The sequence below is a fragment of the Styela clava genome, chromosome 6, assembly GCF_964204865.1.
Source record: "Styela clava chromosome 6, kaStyClav1.hap1.2, whole genome shotgun sequence".
NCBI lineage: Eukaryota > Metazoa > Chordata > Ascidiacea > Stolidobranchia > Styelidae > Styela > Styela clava.
In genome coordinates this window covers 6,173,489-6,194,930 of record NC_135255.1, presented here as the reverse complement: position 1 = coordinate 6,194,930, position 21,442 = coordinate 6,173,489, and the positions used below count along the sequence as shown (strand labels likewise).

The window sequence follows — 21,442 nt, the reverse complement described above, 5'->3', positions numbered from 1 at the left end:
ACACAGACAGTCTCCGAACTCATAATAGAACTAAAAAATCGGAATAAAATTTTGGCCTAACCCTACGGGAGTACCGATTACCCTGTGTAGGTTCACAAATTTGAATACCCTGGGCCGTAATAATATGCTGATGTCTCATTTTTTATTTTATGTTGTGTTATAATGTCCAGACAGGGAATATTTATATTCTATGTTTGGGCAATATAACACTATATAAACGATGTCTTATCTTTAATATTCTTTCAGTATGTTGTTAATGTATTTTTGAATATCACAGGATGTATCTTCCGATGCTGTCTTGCTTGATTCAATGTCGAAGGAATTATTATGGAGACCCGACGCCCACTCCCAATCAATGGCAAAAATGGAAAGAGACGGTTCAATACCATTAAAAGAAGATGATTTTCTACCGTCATCTATGGTTCAAATGCACAAAACGAGTGAGCAAATGCAGCAACAGCAAAATCAATCAGCAAATCCTTTCATATTTCCCGTTTCTGTACCGGTACCTTGTTCTCGTGATGATAGTGCCCCAGTGACATCTACGACACATAGTTACTATCCGCAACACTTTGATGAATACTCGAACAATATGCCTGCTTTTCATGATGATCCACTTATGCAAGAAGCTATTAATGTGGCAAATCCCAGTACGATTCTCCCTAATTCAATGATGGGAGGTAATCCAAGTGGACTTTCTTTTAGGTCATTTCGTCAAAGGCACCACAGCGAAGGCTCTATATTAAAAAAGACTTGGCAACCTGAGTTACAATCAGCGAATGAATTAAAACCTCTGAAATCCGAGATGCTTTCAAATTACGCCCCTTTTGCATCAAAAACACCACCCGCAACTGCAAATATATCATTTCCCCAAAACAGTCAAAGTTTTATCATCTCAAGCGGAGATTACAAACGAAAGGGTGGTAATGTAACAGGCATGGACCAAACCAAAAAAATTAAACTTGAACATACAGAAATGCATAAACCGATAGCACCCGTGACAAAAACCGAAAATCCAGAAGTTAAAAAAGAAGTGTGGACTGTTCCGAAACAAGCACCACCTAACAGACAAAGGCATCGTAGACACTCCGCTGACAGTAGATTACCATATAGATCTGGTTCACTATTCTCAAGGTCTGCTTATTTATCATCGTGTCAAATGAATGCAGTTATGGCTGCAAAAGGTGCTATGACAGGTGCAGAATTGAGAGAAAAAAGACGCCCACCACCTCTGATCATACCACCAAGCGTCAACGCATATTCTAATGGAACCTTGTATACTAGTCATCTGCATCATAGAAGGAGGTTAGTATGTTGTGTTATTACAATTGCTAGTTGGGCTATTCTAATTAGTATCTGTTGTGTGCATGTAGTTTCTTATGTATGGTAAATACAACTTGGCTTATATTTATACAGTAATATCCAGCATATTTGGATTTGTTATTTTATTTGTTATTATCGTAATTAAACTTGAGTTCAATGGTGTACTAGAATTCTGTATTGAACTCGTTGAATGCAGTAGAAGCGCTTTTCTATGAAACTCATTAGTAAGGTTTCAGTGTTGAATTTTTATGGAAATTCTTTCAGGGTGAGTTCATATTGAAGATCCTATTTTTTCGTGTATACAGTTATGCAATTAGGTACATCACATCTTGTAAATTGTATCTATGTTCCATCTTATATATCTACTGTTAATGAAAATAATTAAAATTTGGTCATTTTCTGAAAAAAAATAACTAGGCATGGTCAAATGTACAGCCTATGATAGTACATTTATATTTTTTTGCGTAATGGTAACAGTTCAATTAACACTAGCATATACTGATATTAATAAATGGTAACTGCAAATATAAATATAATTAATTTGATGTAAAATACACGATAAAAATAATCTATCCATAGCCTTGTTAATCTTACAATATTATCAAAATAAAAAAAAATTTTACTATCTTCATTTGGAAGAAGTGTATTATTTTTGAAATACTCCAAGTGGTAGTCCATGCATCTGAGACAAATAACTGGCTAACTAATCCCACACCTTATATGGATTAGCAACAGGATGAGAGGCTGTGGTTTACCATATGATCAGCTTTCCTCTCGTACAGGATAATTTGAAATTTAGAATTGAAATTAAAAAAAGTCGAGTTGATGGAGTATTCTCATATATTGGTAATAGTATTGAAGTGAAATCCTCCAAAATAATCTTATCATATTGATAACAAACCTTATCAGTTTTATTGATAAGGAAACAAACAGACTATTCCTACAATGTGTTTCACTGATAAGATAACATTGATAAACGCTCTTAAAGCAAATAACATTCCCCTGATAAGATGTATTTGAATTTGAGCCTTGCATCCATTTTCTGGTATATATATATATATATATACTAATTTCCAATACTTCTTACTATTTACCCAGAAGATTGAAAAAGTATGGTTATATGGATATTTGTAGACTATCAATATACAGGGTGGAAATAGAATCCGGGTTATATTGAACTTATTCCAGAGAAAACATAACTTTTCTGCAAAGCGTCCTAGATTACTGAAACTTTTGTGTGCAAATATGCATAAATAGAAGTTGAGAAAAACAGGACCCAGAATATTTGGAACTTAGTCTAGAGAAAACCAAATTTGTCTTGTATTTCTAGTTTCTTTTTCAACCAAATTTGTCTTGTATTTCTAGTTTCATTTTCATTTAGAATGCACAATAACAATTCTTTTTATTTTAGACCAAGTGGAGACAGTGCTTCAAGTTGTGGGAATGATAAGATACCCCCATACACACCACCACCCATGCTTAGTCCTCTACGTTTCGGTACCGGATTGTATTATACTACACCGGGAACACCATCATTTAAGCCTCTTATGAGACAAAGTAAGTTATATTTTCTATGCTGGGATGCTTTTCATTTTACAGAATTAACTCTCAGTCACAGTAGTTGGCCCAATCAACCTTTTTCCATTTGAAAGATATTTTGTGACCTTTAATTTAGGTAATATAGAAAAAAATTATTTTAATTTAAATTTTCTGTGCATTCTTGAGTGTATGTGTGCGTTAATAGGCTCTATAATGACTCTGTGTTATCAGTATTTTCAAAAGGAATTTAATTCAATCAGTATATTAATGTCATACATTTCTGTTTGTTTTTAGCGAGTACAGATCATCATGGTCCAATAAGTACAATACCAGAAGAAGATATTGAAGATGAAGATTTAGTGAGAAGTGCTGATCCGTGAGTGATTTTTCATTCTATTAATGGAAAACTAAAATAGAGAAAAAAATTGCCAGATCACTTGATAAATCTCCGTAATCAAAGATAATCAATTATAAAATTTTTGTTTCTACTGGTCTTTGTTGTGGTCATTTTGAAAAGATGAATAAATATAATTGGTCATGCAACATAGCGACACTTACTAAGTTGTCTATAAGTTATACTGGTACATATTAATAAAAAAAATTTGAAACCCCTGTATTAGATTTTACTCATTTGTACTTCTATTTACACCTTTTTGGGAAGAAAGAAAAGAAACTATTGGAAAGTATTGAGCAATATTTCAAGAATTGAGCACATTTTTAAATCTACAATATATATTTTTGCAGGAAAATCAACATTGGATCAGAGTATCAAGCAGAACTTCCTAAACTACGTAAGTATTTAATTGAGATTTGAGAGCAGATGCGATTCGTTTAAAATGTTTCACAAATCCCATATTAGTCATAGATAAGTCGACCATAGGTCAGGTGCTTGAAGTTAATCATATTTCAAATGATCGAAAGGGTTTTAAACTGAAGTTATTTACTGGGAAATATTATTCATTTTAAACAATGTTCATATTTACTTTCTTCATTTTATATTTTATCGGAAACAAAGTTTATAAATGGATAATTTTACTTAATTTTTTTGCAATCAAATAATAGATCATTCGTTTTTTATAATTTTTAGTACTTGGTCGAGGGCCACTCAGAAATCCCTCAAAAAATCTTATTTTTTCCAAATTTTCTCTGAGCCCCATATATATACATATATGACCTAATATTTTTCTGTTATTGAATATAGGGAACACTCTAATTTTTAACATATGGGAGCACATTTTATATAAACTCAACTTCTATTTCTATATATATATATATTTGAAGTGTTGTTTTGATTAACGTGGTCTAGGATTTATATTTCAAAAAAATCACAATTCATGTCCTACCTATTCATAAACCATATTCAAATTCTAACGATACCCAAGAATAGGATTTGGGGATTTCCAAAATACCACGAGGCAATTGCATCATACATCTCATACAGTCAAACATTTCATTATCGTTGGCTAATAAATGAGGATATTTATAATATAGCTTCAGGGATTATCACTAGATGTTCTTGGTTAACTATTTTATGTACCTACTATATTTACATTAGGTTGTTTACTATGATGTCATATTAAAAACCATTTATTAATTTGGTACTTTTGAAAATGTCGTTTTGTTTTCCACGTGTGTTAACAAGGTGATTGATATTCAAATAGTTTGAGATATTACGGATTTTGGGTTTAAGATATATTTTGAACTTGAACAAAAGTAATGTTCTCTGTAGAATATGCCCAAACTACCTGTTTTTTTATTCATTTATTATTTTTTTGGAGAGGGTATTTCTCCTTTATAACCCTATATTTTATTGAATCATTGACTATAATAATGATTTACAGGTTCACGTCGAAAATTAAAACATGATGTCCATAAAGCAGAACTTATATGGAAACCAACAAAAGAAGTAGCAACTGACAATAGTACACAAAGCAGACATGGTTTGTTTTATATGCTATTTATTATTAGAGAGTTATGTCGCACAAAGTGAATGTGACTTTCTCCCAGAATAGGAAAGTTTTATGTATTTTCAATGTGGTTACCTCAAATGCCTTAGATTTTACTTAACCACACTTGATTTGAGTGAAATGCTTGGACATGGTATCTGGTCAAAATTTTTTATTCAAGTGTAGCTTTCGATTAATTTTCATTACGAAGTAGGGTGTCTTAATAATTTTCTGTTCCCAGCTTTTTACCTAGCTTTCTTGTTAGCATTTCTTGTGTACATTGGAAAAATCACATTATTTCTTTTCAAATTTTGGTTTTGGCAAAACGGGGCGGAGAGATTTTCTCAAAATCAGTTTTTTTGTGGGAAATCGTAAGATGGAACTATTAGTATAAAATATTCTGGTGGTATTTCTTCATGTTTTTTATATTCCAGATGTATATCTTATGTTCAATGTAAGAAATATTGAAGAAATTGATATAAGCACATCTTAAATATCTTTTTAGCAACTAAAATGACTTGGAATTTATCAAAAAAGATGTTTTTTTCCTAGATTTTTAATAAATTTCCCATAATAAAATTTCACCCTTTTACACTGTTGCAGCATATTTGATTGTAAAAGTGTGGTATGAAGACAATGAGTTAATATTACTACATATTGGGACTTATTTGCAATATGAACCTGGACTATAGTTGGAAATCTAGGAAAAACACTTAAAATAATTTTAAGAATTCACCTTTTTTCCTACATCTATTTGCAAAATAATTTGCTAATATTCGTTTATATTTTAGTTGAAGAATACATGAAGTTAGCATGTTCTGCTGCTGTACCATATGGTGGATGTAATAAGGAATTTGCTCTTCATTTACTTCATAAAAATAACGGCGATATTTTGGTAAGAAACTGGAATGTGTTGTTCAGAAAAAACTGTAATTTTAATAATTAATAATTTTAAGTTCAATGTGGAGATTGTTTATAGACGGGAATTTTGTGGCCCGCCCACTACTGGAAATGTGTACATTTGGCTCAGTAGTACATAGAGTTTGCCGACCATCCCCTTGTCTACTCATAATAAAATTATTACTATACCTCAATAAGTTTGATATTTATTTTGTGATTTTAGTTGTATGATTTTAATTTCAATTTATACAAGCATTTTAAGGTCAAAATTTTGTTTTGAACCATTCAAAAATATTTGTAAAGGACATACTACAAGCCCCGTCTTTTCCTGCATGTTTTGGCTTTATTTCAGTTGTTGCAACTAAACTAAAACACATTTAAATATGTAATGTCAGCTGGAATATTTGATAAAATAGTCATAAAATATACTGAAAACTACGAATTATCCATGCTTATTTATGTATGCTTGAAGAAAAAGTGAGAAAAATATTTTAGTTAGATTTCAACATGATACTAACTAAATGAATTTTTATTTTTCTGTTGCAGAGTGCTGTAAGACAACTTCTGAAGATCAATGTTAAAATCTCTTCCAACCATTGGATGTCAACATACAGGTATACAGGTTCATCTCGGTGGCAACAAAAAGAACGTCAAACATTTGAAAGAGCGACAATGCTGCATCATAAAGATTTTTATCAAATTTCAAAAATTGTAAGTCTAATATGAACTGTAACTTCGTTTTTTGTAAACTTATAGGAATGGAGACTAGAATTGGAGTTATGCTCAGATTTTATTCCAAATTCCTGAACGACGCAGATTACTGTGATCCAATTATTTTAAATAACTAATTTTCCTAAATAAAATGTGTCCAGTATAATTGACTATTATTTTACAGTTATTACATAATCTAGCGTGAAAGTTTTTGTCTTGTCTAGAGACGTGTGTAGAACAGTGGTTGTCAATCTTTTTTTTTTCGTGGCCCATTTTAAGAGACAAAAATACTGTGGCCCATTAACTTTTTATTCAAGGAAAAAACTACAAGAAAAATCAAAATCTTTCAGTGAAAACAGACACTTTCGTTTTATTAATTGGAATGAAAGTTACTGCTCAGTATTAAAAACTATCATCATCATTTATTGCTACTTGAATCAATATTACCTATAGTGACACAAATAAAACTAGCAATGTTTGGGTTTGTGGCCCGCCTCTAATTGTTTCTTTGGTCCATTGATTGAGAAGCGGCAGTTTATCAAGACACAAGTATTAGATGTATTTTGAAGGTGAATGTGTTAGATCTGTATAATACAATAAGGTTTTGCACTCTTTCACTCTTTTTTATAAATGCCATTGAAATTCACTATATAACAAACACAGGTTCTATTTATAAAAAAAATTGATGAATTGCATAGTTTTCAACTTTCTGTCAATGAATCAATATGTTTTCACAGATTGGAACAAAAACAACGGGCGAATGTGTAGATTATTATTATCATTGTTTAAAACGAAGAAAAAGGAGAATTCAACGACCAAGAAGATTTCGACATGATAGCGAAGAAGAAGAAAACGTTAAAGTGAAGATTCTTTTTTACAATGATTCACCAATTTAGCTTTGATCACAAACTTAAAATTGAAAAAACCTGCTTTTAGTCTTGTCTGTGATGTGTCAATTTTGTTAAACTATAACAATATATTACAACCGTTATTGATCTTGGCTATGGAGTTGGCAAATATTTATACTTTGAATAATTTATTTTTTCCTCCTTTTGACTTCGTAAAAAACTTTTCTTGCGCTATTTGCAACGGAATTGACCAATTCATTATTTTAAAATAGCATGATATTATAATATTGAATAATAATAATAATTGGAAAACTTTGGCGTATGCAAGTCATCTTTATTAATACACTGTTATGAGCGCTTATTATAATTTATGCATATTGGATTTTAGTAGGAAGTTTTGAGTTATTTTATAACAGGCAATTCCCACTCCCAACTCAGGAATTTAATTCGGACTCCCGACTCTGCGCTGCGGAGTTTAAAAATACTACTCCGACTTCACAACTCAGGTGTTATTTACAGACCATACTTAGTGTACTCAACATTATCTTTTATTTATAGCCTTCCATCCCATCACCAAATGAGTATGATTCAAATATGAGCGACGAAAATGATTTCATGCAAGATTATGTTGTTCCCAAGAAAGAAGAAATAATTTTGCAGGTGAATAATTATAAGTTTCGTATTTAATATACTTGTTTAACAATGACCGCAGAATCAAGAAGAAAAAAAACGTCATGTGTTACACCATGGGTGTAATCAATTGGGTGTACAATGTTTCTTAAAAGATATTTGTGGATGCTTGTATTAGACCTACCGTTAGTTTATAGTGAAAGGTGATAAAATTTTTGTATATAAAGAACCCACGTTGTAATAAAATTTAGACAACTTTAAAATGTTTCAGGCGTGGATATCCGCATAGAATGCAATCACATAAAAATAGATCATGTTCAATAATTGGGATATTGTGAAAATTTTCACTTTGGGAAATTGAAATTCGAAAGTCACAGTGTGGCTAGAATGCCTTTAAAACTTTTTAAAATAGAGAACAGATAAAGTCATTGTTTATCTTAATAACATTCCAGCATACCCAAGCTTATTGAAGATGCATTGAATTTTAAATGCTTTCTTTGTTGAACATGGCCTTCTTTAGAATATTCATTATAGTCTAATATTCGATATTCTCAATTCAAAATGTGTTTTTAATTTAGGATATTCAGTTTTGGCCATCTTCTTATATGTTTATATATGCTTTATATATTTGTGTACGAATCCTAGCTCCGTTTAATTTCATTAATTTTATTTATCCTTATACTAACATAAGAGATTTTTGGAAATTTTTAGATAAGTCATTTCGTCAAACGTTCTCGTTTAATAACCTCAAGTCTTGTCTTAATTGACACTTAATATCATGTAATGCACTTTGGTCATTTCATAGGTACCTGTAACTTTGCTCATAGACGAGACTTTTCTACTCTTGAGCGAGCGAGTGTTTGTGACTTTGCCTTAAATTTTTCGAAAAACTACTCTTTAGTTGAGTAGTTGAATAAAAAAGAGTTACTCAAGTCTCACCACTGTTGAGTCATTATTCATATTGTACCTAATACCCATCATCCCAAAATTGTAAAGCATGCATTTTTATTTCATCACATCTTCTATATTTTCAGCCGAATGTTGAAATGCAGCAAGAGCACAAGAATTTAGAAGTCATCAAACGTTCTCCTCCTTTGACTACTTTTATTAACGCGGCTCATGTCAATCAAATATTACCTAGAGGAATTTCTAATAATACTTCCCCACCTCAGGCCACATACTCGCAACCTTCTCAACACATTCCTCAGATGCATACTTACGCAAGGTAACTCAATCAATCTTAGTTATCACCATTATTTGCTGTTTGTTTTATCAATGAATAGTAGAGATGATGAAGACACAGTATCCTGTTGAAAATGTACCTATTTGGAACGTGAATAAGAAAATAAAAACTTTAATGGTGGATAGTTTCATTTTTAATACTTTGGGGGGAGGGGGGAGTCCATAAAAGGCTCAAATTATACGAACGATTATTGCGAACAACTGCCTCTCATCTGAGTTATTCAATCATGGCAGGCTAGTGCTTACATGAACTGTGATGGCGAGATATCCAGAAAAACCTGCATGCATAAGTCCCTTTTCGCTTTGATTTCAAACCCACGAATATGTAAAATATGTCAACTCAATCCATGATATTAATGCTTTTTTGTAGGCATATTCACTTGTCACCTAATGTGCCTACTTATTCTCTCAAATTTTTCTCAAATGAGTGAGTGCTTCTCGCCCTGTTTTTTGAGCTGATATTCATAAAAAAAGAAGTGCTCAGAGATATTTTATTCTTAATTATATATACGGTGTGTTTTTTCCATCTGTGATTATCTATTATATGGTTGAATTTCAGGAATAATAATCCTAAATTCATCTCTCTATTTTACTATACCTTTGTATCAAGTTTGAATTATGCTTTCAGACTTCCGGTACATTTGCCTACGGAACAAATACCACAGCAACGACAATTACCAACATCCAGGCATTCTGTTGTTTTGCCGTACGAATGCAAGTTTCCTAACTGCAATTTCTCGTTTCCAACCTCTGCTCTGCTTGCTCAACATCAGAACGTGCATAAGCCAGTGAAACCATATTTAGGTGAGTAATAATTTCGCTGCAAAAAGACTCTGGGCAGATGATTATAGTTGGTTTCAATAATAACAGTTGTTTTTCATTTGAAAACCTATGATCAACCCAAGTAATGGAATAACACTCAGTCAATTATGGAAAAAATTGCCACAATCCTATGTGACAAACAATTGCTGCTCAGACTCTATAAAAAATCGATTTGGGATTTTGTCATCAGGGATGTCAATACCGAATAATCTGTTCTTCCAAATATGTTCTAAAATAATATATTCTAATATGGAATATAAAAAATTATTCTAAATTGGATTATGTTGAAAAAAACAAAAAATTTAATATAATTTCCATTTTAAATTTGCGTTCAATAAACAATTCGATTGGATCCCCATTTTGAGTTTTCAGAAATTAAAATAACCTTTGTGATTATACTGTGACTGTGAGACTTCCCATATCAATTAAAGTAGAAAAATGGCTAACTTGACTCTAATTTTGTGGCTAAGATTGATTATGTCTTTTAACTTGTAAATGATTATATATATATCGTTTATTTTTAGATCGAATTAATCAGGCAAGTCCTTCTCCAGCAAGTTCCCCCGGTTCTGTTGCTTCAGCTGATACCGATGCTCCTCAGTTTCAATGTCCAAGATGTGGAAAAACATTTGCAAAGGTATGCTTTTTTATAAATAGTCACCTTCAATGGCAACCATCGGTCCAATTGAGATTCGTGTATACAGGGCTATATTGTATTTTGGCTATGTTCTCTTATAAATGGCATGTTCACTCTTTACGTTCAAGTCTGAAACAATTGAACCGTTCCATTCTAAAATGCAGAACTTTTTCGTGATTGAGGTGTGGGTGATCTCATTAGTTAGACTACTAAAAATCAAATCTAAGAATAGATTGGATTTTTGGTATCCCGTAGTATGTGTACCAGGTTGGGGTTGGGCCTTAATTCTATTCCGATTTTCTATATTTTAGTTCTATTATGAGTTCGGGGACTGTCTGTGTTAGCCAAGTGAATACACCCCCTGCCAATAGTTTTCAGTCCCTTTACACAACTTGATGTAAAGTAGGCGAACAAAATTAGTTACCTCCATATTGGTACACATACTTCTGGAGCGTCGATTTTTCTAAATTTTAAATCATGGGAAATGAATGACTTCTTATTCATATGGGTGATCTGTGGGGTGAGAATTGCTAATCAGTGAATCATGGGGCCACCAGTAAATGGGTTTGATGTAGGAAGTCCTAATCGGTCAAAGGTTATGTCAAATGCCCAGAGGTCTAATACACAGAAGTCAAGTTGTAGTCTACTTTGTGAATTGATGTCATTATTTTTGAACAGCTGAACAAAATTGAAAATTTTTCATTTTTTTCTGAAATTTTCATTCATATATATATTTTATTTCAAAGGTGAAAAGTCGTAACGCACATATGAAAACACACGGCAAACTAGCACAAGAAAAGAGAAGACAGAAAGAAGAAGAACAAAAGAGGAAAATGGAGGAAGCAGCGGCAGCATGGAGGAACAGGACTCAACCGCCTCCCCCTCCTCCCATCCTTGTTCATCATTCTTCTGGGAAACCAAGAGAATTTGTACAATTTCAAGCTGTTGCTTCACCGTTGACAAAACCAAATGGAATGTGAGGAGATTTCTCACTCAAGTTGAGGAATAGTTGCAAATCAGGCCGAAGGTATCACTGATAAAGGAGAGAGATCCCAACAGACTGGGTGGACGAACCTTGCGAGGACCAAAGCCGTTATAGCAAGATGGGTGCTCAAATACAATCAAATAAAGATCTAAGTGTAAAGTGATCGCAGTCACAAAACTGTCCGTATTATCCCATTGTGGCGATGGAAGAATGTCTTTGACATGTCTCATCAATATCGCATATTTGGATGAAAAACAGTTTATTAATGAATTACAATGGTTTTTCAATTTTACAGATTATATGCGAATTGCGAAGTCGATTCGTCTAAAAGAGACCTACAATGTTATTTTTATCACATCCAATTAAATAATTACTAATTACTGTATAAAACGTAATGAAATATTAAGTTTTCTGCCTTAATATGATTAAAGCAAAACTGACTGTAGTCTTTTATGTAAAATTTCATGTCATACACTAATAGTTCTGTAATCAAAACTTTTTCTGGGACGATGAAATTTTGACCCATACTACTACTGCACTCGAAATAAAACCACGAAATTTTTGAGAAAGTCATCTTTGAGAAAAATTAATATATTTTCAAAATATATTACGCAATCTACATTAAGTCTTTTCGATCTGAAACAATTGAATATCCTAATTTCCTTATGCTGATCTGGTAACCATAGCCTGTGTTATCAGTTTTCCTCTACCAAGGAATAAATATCAAAATCCTATCGTATATACTGCTCATTCGCAACACCTTTGTTTCGTAATGTGTTGCAAGCTGAAAATATTGTTCTTTTCTTCGTTGTTTCTTCTCTCCAACTCTTTTAATAATAATCATCATCAGCATTTTTGAATATCTAAAGTATTTCCATTCTGACTATTTTATGAAATAAAATTAAAAATGAAATATAAAAATAATCAATTTATTTTTCGAATATTGTTCTATTCTGTCAAGCTTTTTGTCCAATTTTACGTCGACAAGTTCCTGTGTGATTGCACTAAATCTAAACGATCATGTAATTATGTTTTACTTCTTTACACAAACATTTTCCTAAGTTCATATTGTATCAGTAAAAATGCCTCCAAAGTTGTTGTCTATATCCTGGTAAAATATTTGTCAAGCAATAGCCTCGGTGATCAGTTAAGCATTCCATCCATACCCTAAACCAGGGGTGTGCAACCTGCGGCCCGCGTGCTAAATGCGGCCCACAGAGAAAAATTTTGTGGCCCTCTGATTGTAATCCCAATTCATTTGCGTTACAAAGCCTATAACTGAGTTTCATTTATAATCTATGCCTATGACGTTACAATGCTCTATTTTGCCTGCAACTGAAAGTGCGGCCCACGTTCTCACCCAGTTATTTGTATTTGGCCCTTCTGTATTAAAGGTTGCACACCCCTGCCCTAAACCACACTAACTCTCTATAGCCATTGCAAAGTGTTAAGTTCCATTCGAGTTCCTCCGTCTATGAATTGGCTCGCATTTTTTTTCCTTATGAATATCTCGTTTGACTTTTGATCAAATTTTTCTTGAACTAGCCTTTATAAAAAAAGGATGAATACCCATTCTAAAGTTAGTACTTTGGAAGTAGTAACTGAAATTGAAATAGCAACCCAGAATGAATAACAACAAAAATACGGCGACATACTAAACAAAATTTTTTTACAATTTACGATTTTTGAGAATGTGCAAAAATGAACTTGCGTAAATTTTAAATCGGTTACAATTTCGTGTATAATAGTATAGTAAGAGTAGTGCCTTTTATCTTGGCCGAAAACATTTTTAACTACAATTTATCTAGTGATAATCCATTATTAATTTGATATGAATTTATTAAAATAGCGGAAATATAGTTTCGAATTGATCTGTTTCGACAAATGTTCCATGGTACCGACATGCTATAATTTTGAGTTTTCTGAGCCTTGTTTTCAGTATAGACATTACTTTTGTCAATTTGATAAATATACCTCACTCATGGTTTGCGCTTCTAACAAGTAGGCTTTCTCGGTTACATATATGGTCTTGGTTACACTCATTGGTAATGTTATGGTTACGCCAACTCTAGACTATGACTTCAGTAGTAGTTTGGGTGGATGAATTTCTATTTGGTAAATCATTTTATTATTTTAATTTAATCTTTTTTGTCTTTATTGTAATTTTTTGTAATGTACAGACACCGCCATGTATAATTATTGTTGATCGGCTAATTCTATTCTCCTATTTTTTTTTGTTATTTTTGATTTATTATTTTTAATAGGAAAAACTATTTGCGTTTGTGAATAAATGCATATTCGATAATCATGTCTTAAAATCATGATTTATAGAGGCGCTCCACACGTACACAGCGCGAAATTTGGCGAAATTTGATATGGGTATTGTTGGGCGGTTCATCAATATAGTCCAGATTCTAAAAGTAGGGCTAGAACTTTATGTTGTTACAGTTAACTAATTTTGTTCGCCTACTTTACATCAAGTTGTGTAAAGGGTATATTTACTTGGCTAACACAGAAAGTCCCCGAACTCTTAATAGAACTAAAATAAGGAAAATCTCAATGAAATTGTGACTTAACCTGGTGGGCGTACAGTTAGTTTCAGAAATCGTCAACGTACTTACTAGTCTCTCATAGAACTAGCACTGAGTCAAATAGTACTGCTTTTTTGTAATGGAATATGTGATGATGCACTGATAATAAAACGAGTTTAAGATGATATTCTACTTTTTCATATGAACCGAAAGTTTACCCATATTAGCAACGGTATTTTTTTCAGTTATAACACTTTTTACCATGTATAAAAATGGCCTTTCATTAGGAAGTTTACATTTTTTAACAAAATATCTTTCACATAATAATACAAAATTGATAACTTGATTATTCTTTACCCCTACCAAATAGTACTGTTGGGGAATAAATTGGCGTTTGCGGAACGATTTTTACAGTCAAAGAGTAAGAATGTGGTTTTACACGCCTGCTAAATATTGGATTGGATTTCAAAATTTTTCTGGGAAAATGAAAGTCGTGTAATGAGTTGTTCGAACGATCGCTTCTCGTGTGGATTCAAGTTTTGGTTTACGAGGAAACCTGTTGCTAACGATCGAGAAGGTTGCATTTTGACCACCCGGTTAAAAATTACTGTTTTCCTAAACGATACGAAAATACAGCTCTATTTATCACGGGTATGTCTGCCATTCACGCTCTAAATAATAACTCTGATAAAATATGTAGGCCTGCTGTAATTTATCATCAAATATCCAGACCTGTCTTTTTTGAGTTACAGGAACAAGGATGTAAAATCACCTTACTATTGATTGCATGATGGCATTACGGGTAGTAAAATCGTCGGCAAAATAGCAAAGATAGCGGCGGCAAGAGCTGATGTTAATAAAAGATTATTGCAGTTGCTATTCTACGATAATGAATGGGATAAACAACTAAAAACAGTGACCGAGATGCTCATTACAAGACACTTGAAGGCACTTTCATTGGTAAAATATTAAGATTGGTTAAATTTTTAATAAATGATGAAATTGAAGTCTCATGGAAGTCCATAGAAATGTTTTTCTTAAATTTGTATGGAGAAATGGCTTTATTCTCTGGAAATGTATATCCGAATGGAGTGTTTATCAATAAAATTTATTCCAGATGTTTGAGAGATATTCTGTACTATTGGTTTATTTTCAAATCAAAGATTATTAGGGATGTAAGTCATTTACAAGAACCTTTGTGGTTTAATAAAATATATCTTACCAAGGAAAACTTCCATATATGGATGATTGGAATAGTAAAAATATTTGTTTCGATGAAGATATTTGTGATTCCAATCAGCAAATTGCAATGTTTCCGTATATTTTTCATCATTATTGTTTTTCTAGTTTTTATGATGACATGCAAGCATATTTAAAAATTATATCATGTATACCCCAGGAATGGAAAACTAATTTATCAAAAACCTCACAAGTCAATCCACATCTTAGTCTGATCGAAGATATTAGGAGCATTGATAAAACCTCTCGATATATATATGATAATGATATATATGTAATGTAAAAATGTTGCCGCCAGCTGAGAAAATAGAAAAATGATCAAAAGAATTGTGCAGGAACTTAGATAATTGGTTGACATTGCATGAGAACGTTTTTCATTGGTCCACCGAATCCAGACTTCGTTCATTCCATGTCAAATTTGCTTTGCGAGCAGTGCCCACTGATGACCTGCTATATAGAATAAATAAAACACAAAGTTCAAAATGTACATTTTGTAATATGCATGTTGAAACTGTGTTACATTTATTGTATCTCTGTGAATTTGTGCAGCAATTTTGGGAAATAGTCAACACTTGGCTAATCGTTGAGTATGGATTACATTAAACCTTAATTTGACACATAGAGAAATGAGAAATGTTATTGGGGATAGGGCAAAACCAGGGTATAAATTGTGTTTTATTATGAGCCAGATATTTTATATAATATACAAATGTAAACTGCGCAATGAATGGCCTCAATTTTTATATATGATAAAAAATATTATAAACTGTGAAAAGACTGTAAATCCATAATAATCCATAATAAACTGCCAATCCATAATAAGAAGTGGAAAACCAATATGTGCTCGTTTTTGGACACGTTTAGTGGACATAACGATCGTTTCAATATTATGTTGTCATTGTTATTATTTGTCTCCATCATTTTTAAAAAATCGCTTTTCTCTTCGAATACTGGACCAATTGCCTTGAAATTTTCAGTGGTTAAAGATAAAATTTTTCTCCAGAGGGCTATTAATTTTTTTTTTGCTATTACGTCATCAAAATTATTGCCATTGGGTTGCGCTACTTGTCCATATATTTGAGCATAGCTCACTTGTTTTAAATGCAATTGTATTTGTAATATTTTGGGTATATAATGTGATGTTTTTACTAATGAACAAAAAACAAAAAAACAAGAAAAATATCTTTAACTTCAGATGAAACATTGCCGTTCACATAAGTACTCCCTTAGAATATGAGCTATTAACACTCGAATTTGCGAATTTTGTGATGTTTATGAAATTGTGGACTATTTTTACCGCTAACTGCCGTGCGTATAACAATAGGTACTTTTTGATTCGACGATATTTTAAGCAACCCGCACATTTTTCCTTCGCTGATTGATATTGTATCGGTTCCATCATCTTTGCACCCGTAAACTACACTCATGGACGTTTGCAGTTTAATAACAGGAATAAGAATACCAAATGAGAAAACGAACTCCGGACTTTTCTGAAATACAATTATTCGCGAGTGAAAATCACTGTGGGTGCAAAGGTACGCAGGTGCAAAAATGCATGGGTGAAAACTTCTATGGGTGGAAATATCTGTGGGTGCAAATTCCCGCGGAAGCAAATGACCCTGGGTGCAAATGTACATGGGTAAAAATTTCAGTGAGTTCAAATGTAGGTGGTGCAAATGCCCGTAGATGCAAACTTTCAGGGTGCAAATTTCCGTGGGTGCAATTGTACATATTGAGGGTGGGTGCAATATTATATTAAGTTTTGACCTTTTATACTGAATTGCAATGCAGTCTAATGATCGGAGGACTGGAAGATAATCTTTCCTGTCTCTACCCTACAAAGAAATTGTCTGAACAATCTGCATGATTGTTACCATCAGTTCGAACTCGGCCCATCATATTCAAGCCCAGGTAGTCGACCGAACAAGACACACCGTATTTGGCCCTGTTGAATATGGACCTTTCCCCGACCTTTGACCCTCGGAAAATTCTCCCCCATACTTTACCATTGCAAAATTGTCAAGGCTATTTTAAGAGTGCTTTTGCGAGTTGGCGTCTGTAAAATGGGGTATGTGTTTCAAACCATCATTATGATTCATCGCATACAACAATCTGTTTTTTAAAAGTACAGGTAAAGAATTTCAGGCTAGTCTATCACAGCTATTTCTACACTAATTTTTATTACTGCAATTAAATTAAAACTCCTAGAAAGACAGAGTGATCATTGAATTATCTGATTTTTATTTAGGTTCCCAAAACACAACTGAAAACTAACGAATAGAGTTCAAAAACGCGAAAACGAGGTAATGTTTACAATCACGCTTGAAAATCTGTCTGAGTGAGAAAAGTGTCTGAGCGGATGCGAAAAGGGGGCATTGTTACATCACTTTTTGCATCTTGCTGATTGGCGAATGTCACGAAGTAAACAAGGAAGTCGATGCTCGGGGAAAGGTCCATAAGGAAATGGATCGATTTTTCCACTAGTTGCCACATGGGGCGCAACTGCGCAGATTTGCAATGGCGGAACTACGCCACAGCCCAGCTTTGCCGGTTTCTTTAGCGCACGGTCGCCGGTTTTGGAAATGTTTGCGCAAATGAATTACGACAAGTAGGCTATTTGGGATTGGACATATATCGACTTAAGTTGAAACTTGAGTATGTTACCCGCCTATCGGAAATCTAATTTTTGTTTTGAGTTATTCAAGCAGTTAAAGCGTTCAAATTTACTATATAGACCAGGTAGAGATATATCATATGAGAGGAAAATTGCATAGAATAGAAAATGCAACTTCGAAATACGCAACATTTGGCGATACATTCCAACAAATTGGAAAGAAATTCTCGCCCAGAATCAAAATACATCTCCAGCAAGAACAGAAATTGATCGTTACCGGTATATGGTTTCAGAAGAATTAACAACCAAAAATATTTATAAGCGCTTAAAATCAAACCAATTGGATAACCAAATTCATGATCATAATATACCGGTATGTCGCAAACAAACTAGCCTACATCTTACCCAACCTATCCCATGGACAAAATTTTGGCAAATACAAATACCCAATAAGTATAAAGAACTCAACTGGAAAATCATACATAATGGAAACAAATCTGGATGATTTCTGAATTTGTGGCAAGTCAGCAATCTGGCAATATAGAAACTCTATAAAATATGATGGTATTTATGGGATGCAATGCAATTTGAGAGCAGTTTTTAAATGTAAGGTATTGGGGTGCATGGGTTTGATGGACAGTGGAAGCAGAAATGATATTATGCAAGATCAACACATGGATGAGGTTTTAAATAAATCCATCATGCTATAATATCAAGTTTCCAATGCAACCACTGGCCATCTCATGACAATATGTAACAGATTACCGTATTTACTAATTTGTGTAAAATGATTACATAGATGGAAAATGTAGAAATCACCTATGGCATGATAGGTGTTTTTCTGATTATTTATCTAATTCTTCAAAAATTTTGTTTTTTTTAAATAAAAATGCTAATGATGGGTTAATTGATATTTATATTATATATTATAACTGATGATAATGGGAAAATTATGTCTCAACTTCATGCACAAATGAACATACTTCATGGACATACTGACATACAGACATATGGAATTAAATGGTAAATGTATCTGGTCTGAATTATTTAATATTTGTCTTATCTTTTCATTGTATACCTATTCATTGTATGAAATCACCTAAATTACATCACAAAAATAAAATAAAATTTGGACCTCATGCAATAATATTGAAATATATATTTGATTATTTGGATACACCAAAGTCCAAAACTATCATTTGTATAAATCCGATTTGGCAATGGATTTGAATTTGGCAAAAAAAAAAAAAAAAAAGCGTTTTGTTTATTTTGCTTATGATCATATTGTCATAAATAACACTGTGATAGGTGCGAGGATATAAAGATTTATTAATTAAACTTTTCACTACCGGTACCGGTAGCCTATCTGTTGCATAATAAAAAATAATTTTTAAAAAATTGCCAATGGTTGTAGTCTATAAATCTGAAATCAAAATCTAGATAATGCAGTACGGTATGGCTGTTACCGGTACTTAGTGGTAGGTAATACAAATAAAGGGTCTCGTGTAGTTTCGTACCTAACGTACTTCTAGTAGGCGTAGCATAACAATTTTTTGACATGCCAATCCTAACCCTCACCTGACTACGCCATCCAAAAATTACGTCAATACGACGTCACAATCACGTCATAGAGCTTGTCAAATACTCGTACGATCGCCCGAAATAGCATCGGCGCCGACGATAAAGAACTGGCTGACGTCAGCGACCTCTCTCCTATCGGGATCGTTGCGACGAGAAAACGAGAGAAATGGCTGTTCGATTTCGGGTTCTCGTCTGCGCGTCTTGGATGACAGTTCGCATAGTTTGAAGCGCTCTATTACGTCACTGTGACGTCGTAGTGACGTAATTTTTGAATGGTGTGGTCAGGTGGGGGTTAGGATTGATATGTAAAAAAATTGTCATGTTACGCCCACTAGAAGTATGTTAGGTAAGAAACTACATGAGACCCCAAATAAACAGTTATGGGGTCTAGTATAGTTTAGTACCACAAGTACTTCCAGTTGGGGTATCAAAACGAATTTTGCATATGTTATTCCTAACCTCCACCTGACTATGCCATCCAAAAATTACGTCAATACGACGTCACAAACACGTCATAGATCTTGCCAAAGTATATTTACGATCGCCCGAAATGGCATCTGCGCCGCCGATAACGAACTCACTAACGACGGCTATCTCTCTCCTATCGTGATCGTCATGACGGAAAAACGAGAGAAATAGCTCGCTCGATTTCGGGTGATCGTCTGCGCGTTTTGGACGACCATCAGCATACTTTGTGGTGGGGTTATTAAGCCAATGTGATGTCGAAATGACATAATTTTTCGGTGACGTAGTCAGGTGGGGGTTAGGATTGGCATATGCAAAAATTGTTGAGTCAGGCCAACTAGAAGTGCATGTGGTACTAAACTATACCAGACCCCAGTTATGTTGGACGGTCATTTATACGGTAACCTAAGTAATATCATATCCGATATGTACTGGCACGGTGATCCAGTAATCAAGTTGTGGTATGCCATATGATTAAACCGTCTTACCGATCGGCCTCCTTGGGTACTGCACAGTAGTTTATTTGAATTTTCCCATATTTCAGTATTTAATTACTCACCAATATCTTTGATTTTTGTATCAGAGTGTAACGTTGATGTTATTACGAAATCTATACTCTATCTATGATCATAAAACACTGCAGTGAAAGATGTATTCAAGAAGAACTAGGAACTCGAAGGTGAAAGAACCTGAAAAAATTGATATTGAGAATGAAAGAAAAGATGATGATACAAAGGATTGTGTTGTTGTTTCTAGACTCCGCCGCAGACCTAGAGATGGAAAAAATAATAATGAAACAAATAAAAAAAATTTTAAAACTACGAGGGAAATGGAACACAAGTCAACTCAAGATGATAAGAGTGAGAAAAGGCATGGTAGAAATCTGAGAATTATTTCAAATGGAAATACAACTCAACGGAAGAGAAAGACAACTTCAAAATTAAAAGATGAAACGAGTGCTTCTTCAGAAATGAACAATAAATCGAATTCCTCTGACAATTCAGTTAACACTCGTCTTTCATCTTCAACTGAAAAATCAAATAACGTTGAATTATCTTCCCCTATTAGCCCCTGTTCTGTAGTGCTCGATGAAAATGTTGAATATACGAAACATAAAAAACCAATCCCTAACATGGAGAAGCTAAATAACTCCAGTTCAAGCTCATATGATAAAAGTATAAACACCCATAATTCTATTACTAAACGCAAACACTCGGCTGAAGATATTCTTTCTCTTTTAGAAGGGGAACATAAACCTTCGAAAAGCTTCAAGGATACCTCTCAAAATATGAGGAAACCACAGAGCCATGAGAATTTATCTTACCCCGATAGGCCAGCCTTAAAAACCAGCACTGGGAAAACTAGAAAAATGAGAAGCGATTCCTCAAATAAACAAACAAAACAAATTAACAAGACTAAAAGCGAAGTT

General features: G+C 33.3%; 1 protein-coding gene across 1 annotated transcript in view; it reads left to right on the top strand.

The window, feature by feature from the left end:
* The window catches only part of LOC120331159 (uncharacterized), a 59,943-nt gene extending 45,745 nt beyond the window's left edge, over positions 1–14,198 (top strand). The window contains exons 16-28 of the mRNA XM_039398199.2: positions 278–1,305; positions 2,735–2,880; positions 3,157–3,238; positions 3,607–3,653; positions 4,704–4,802; positions 5,600–5,703; positions 6,255–6,419; positions 7,157–7,279; positions 7,826–7,927; positions 8,932–9,122; positions 9,768–9,943; positions 10,486–10,598; positions 11,345–14,198. Coding sequence (XP_039254133.2) covers positions 278–1,305; positions 2,735–2,880; positions 3,157–3,238; positions 3,607–3,653; positions 4,704–4,802; positions 5,600–5,703; positions 6,255–6,419; positions 7,157–7,279; positions 7,826–7,927; positions 8,932–9,122; positions 9,768–9,943; positions 10,486–10,598; positions 11,345–11,578 — 2,610 coding nt within the window. The 3' untranslated portion in view covers positions 11,579–14,198. The remainder of the gene's footprint in view (positions 1–277; positions 1,306–2,734; positions 2,881–3,156; positions 3,239–3,606; positions 3,654–4,703; positions 4,803–5,599; positions 5,704–6,254; positions 6,420–7,156; positions 7,280–7,825; positions 7,928–8,931; positions 9,123–9,767; positions 9,944–10,485; positions 10,599–11,344) is intronic.
* The last annotated feature ends 7,244 nt before the right edge of the window (positions 14,199–21,442 follow it).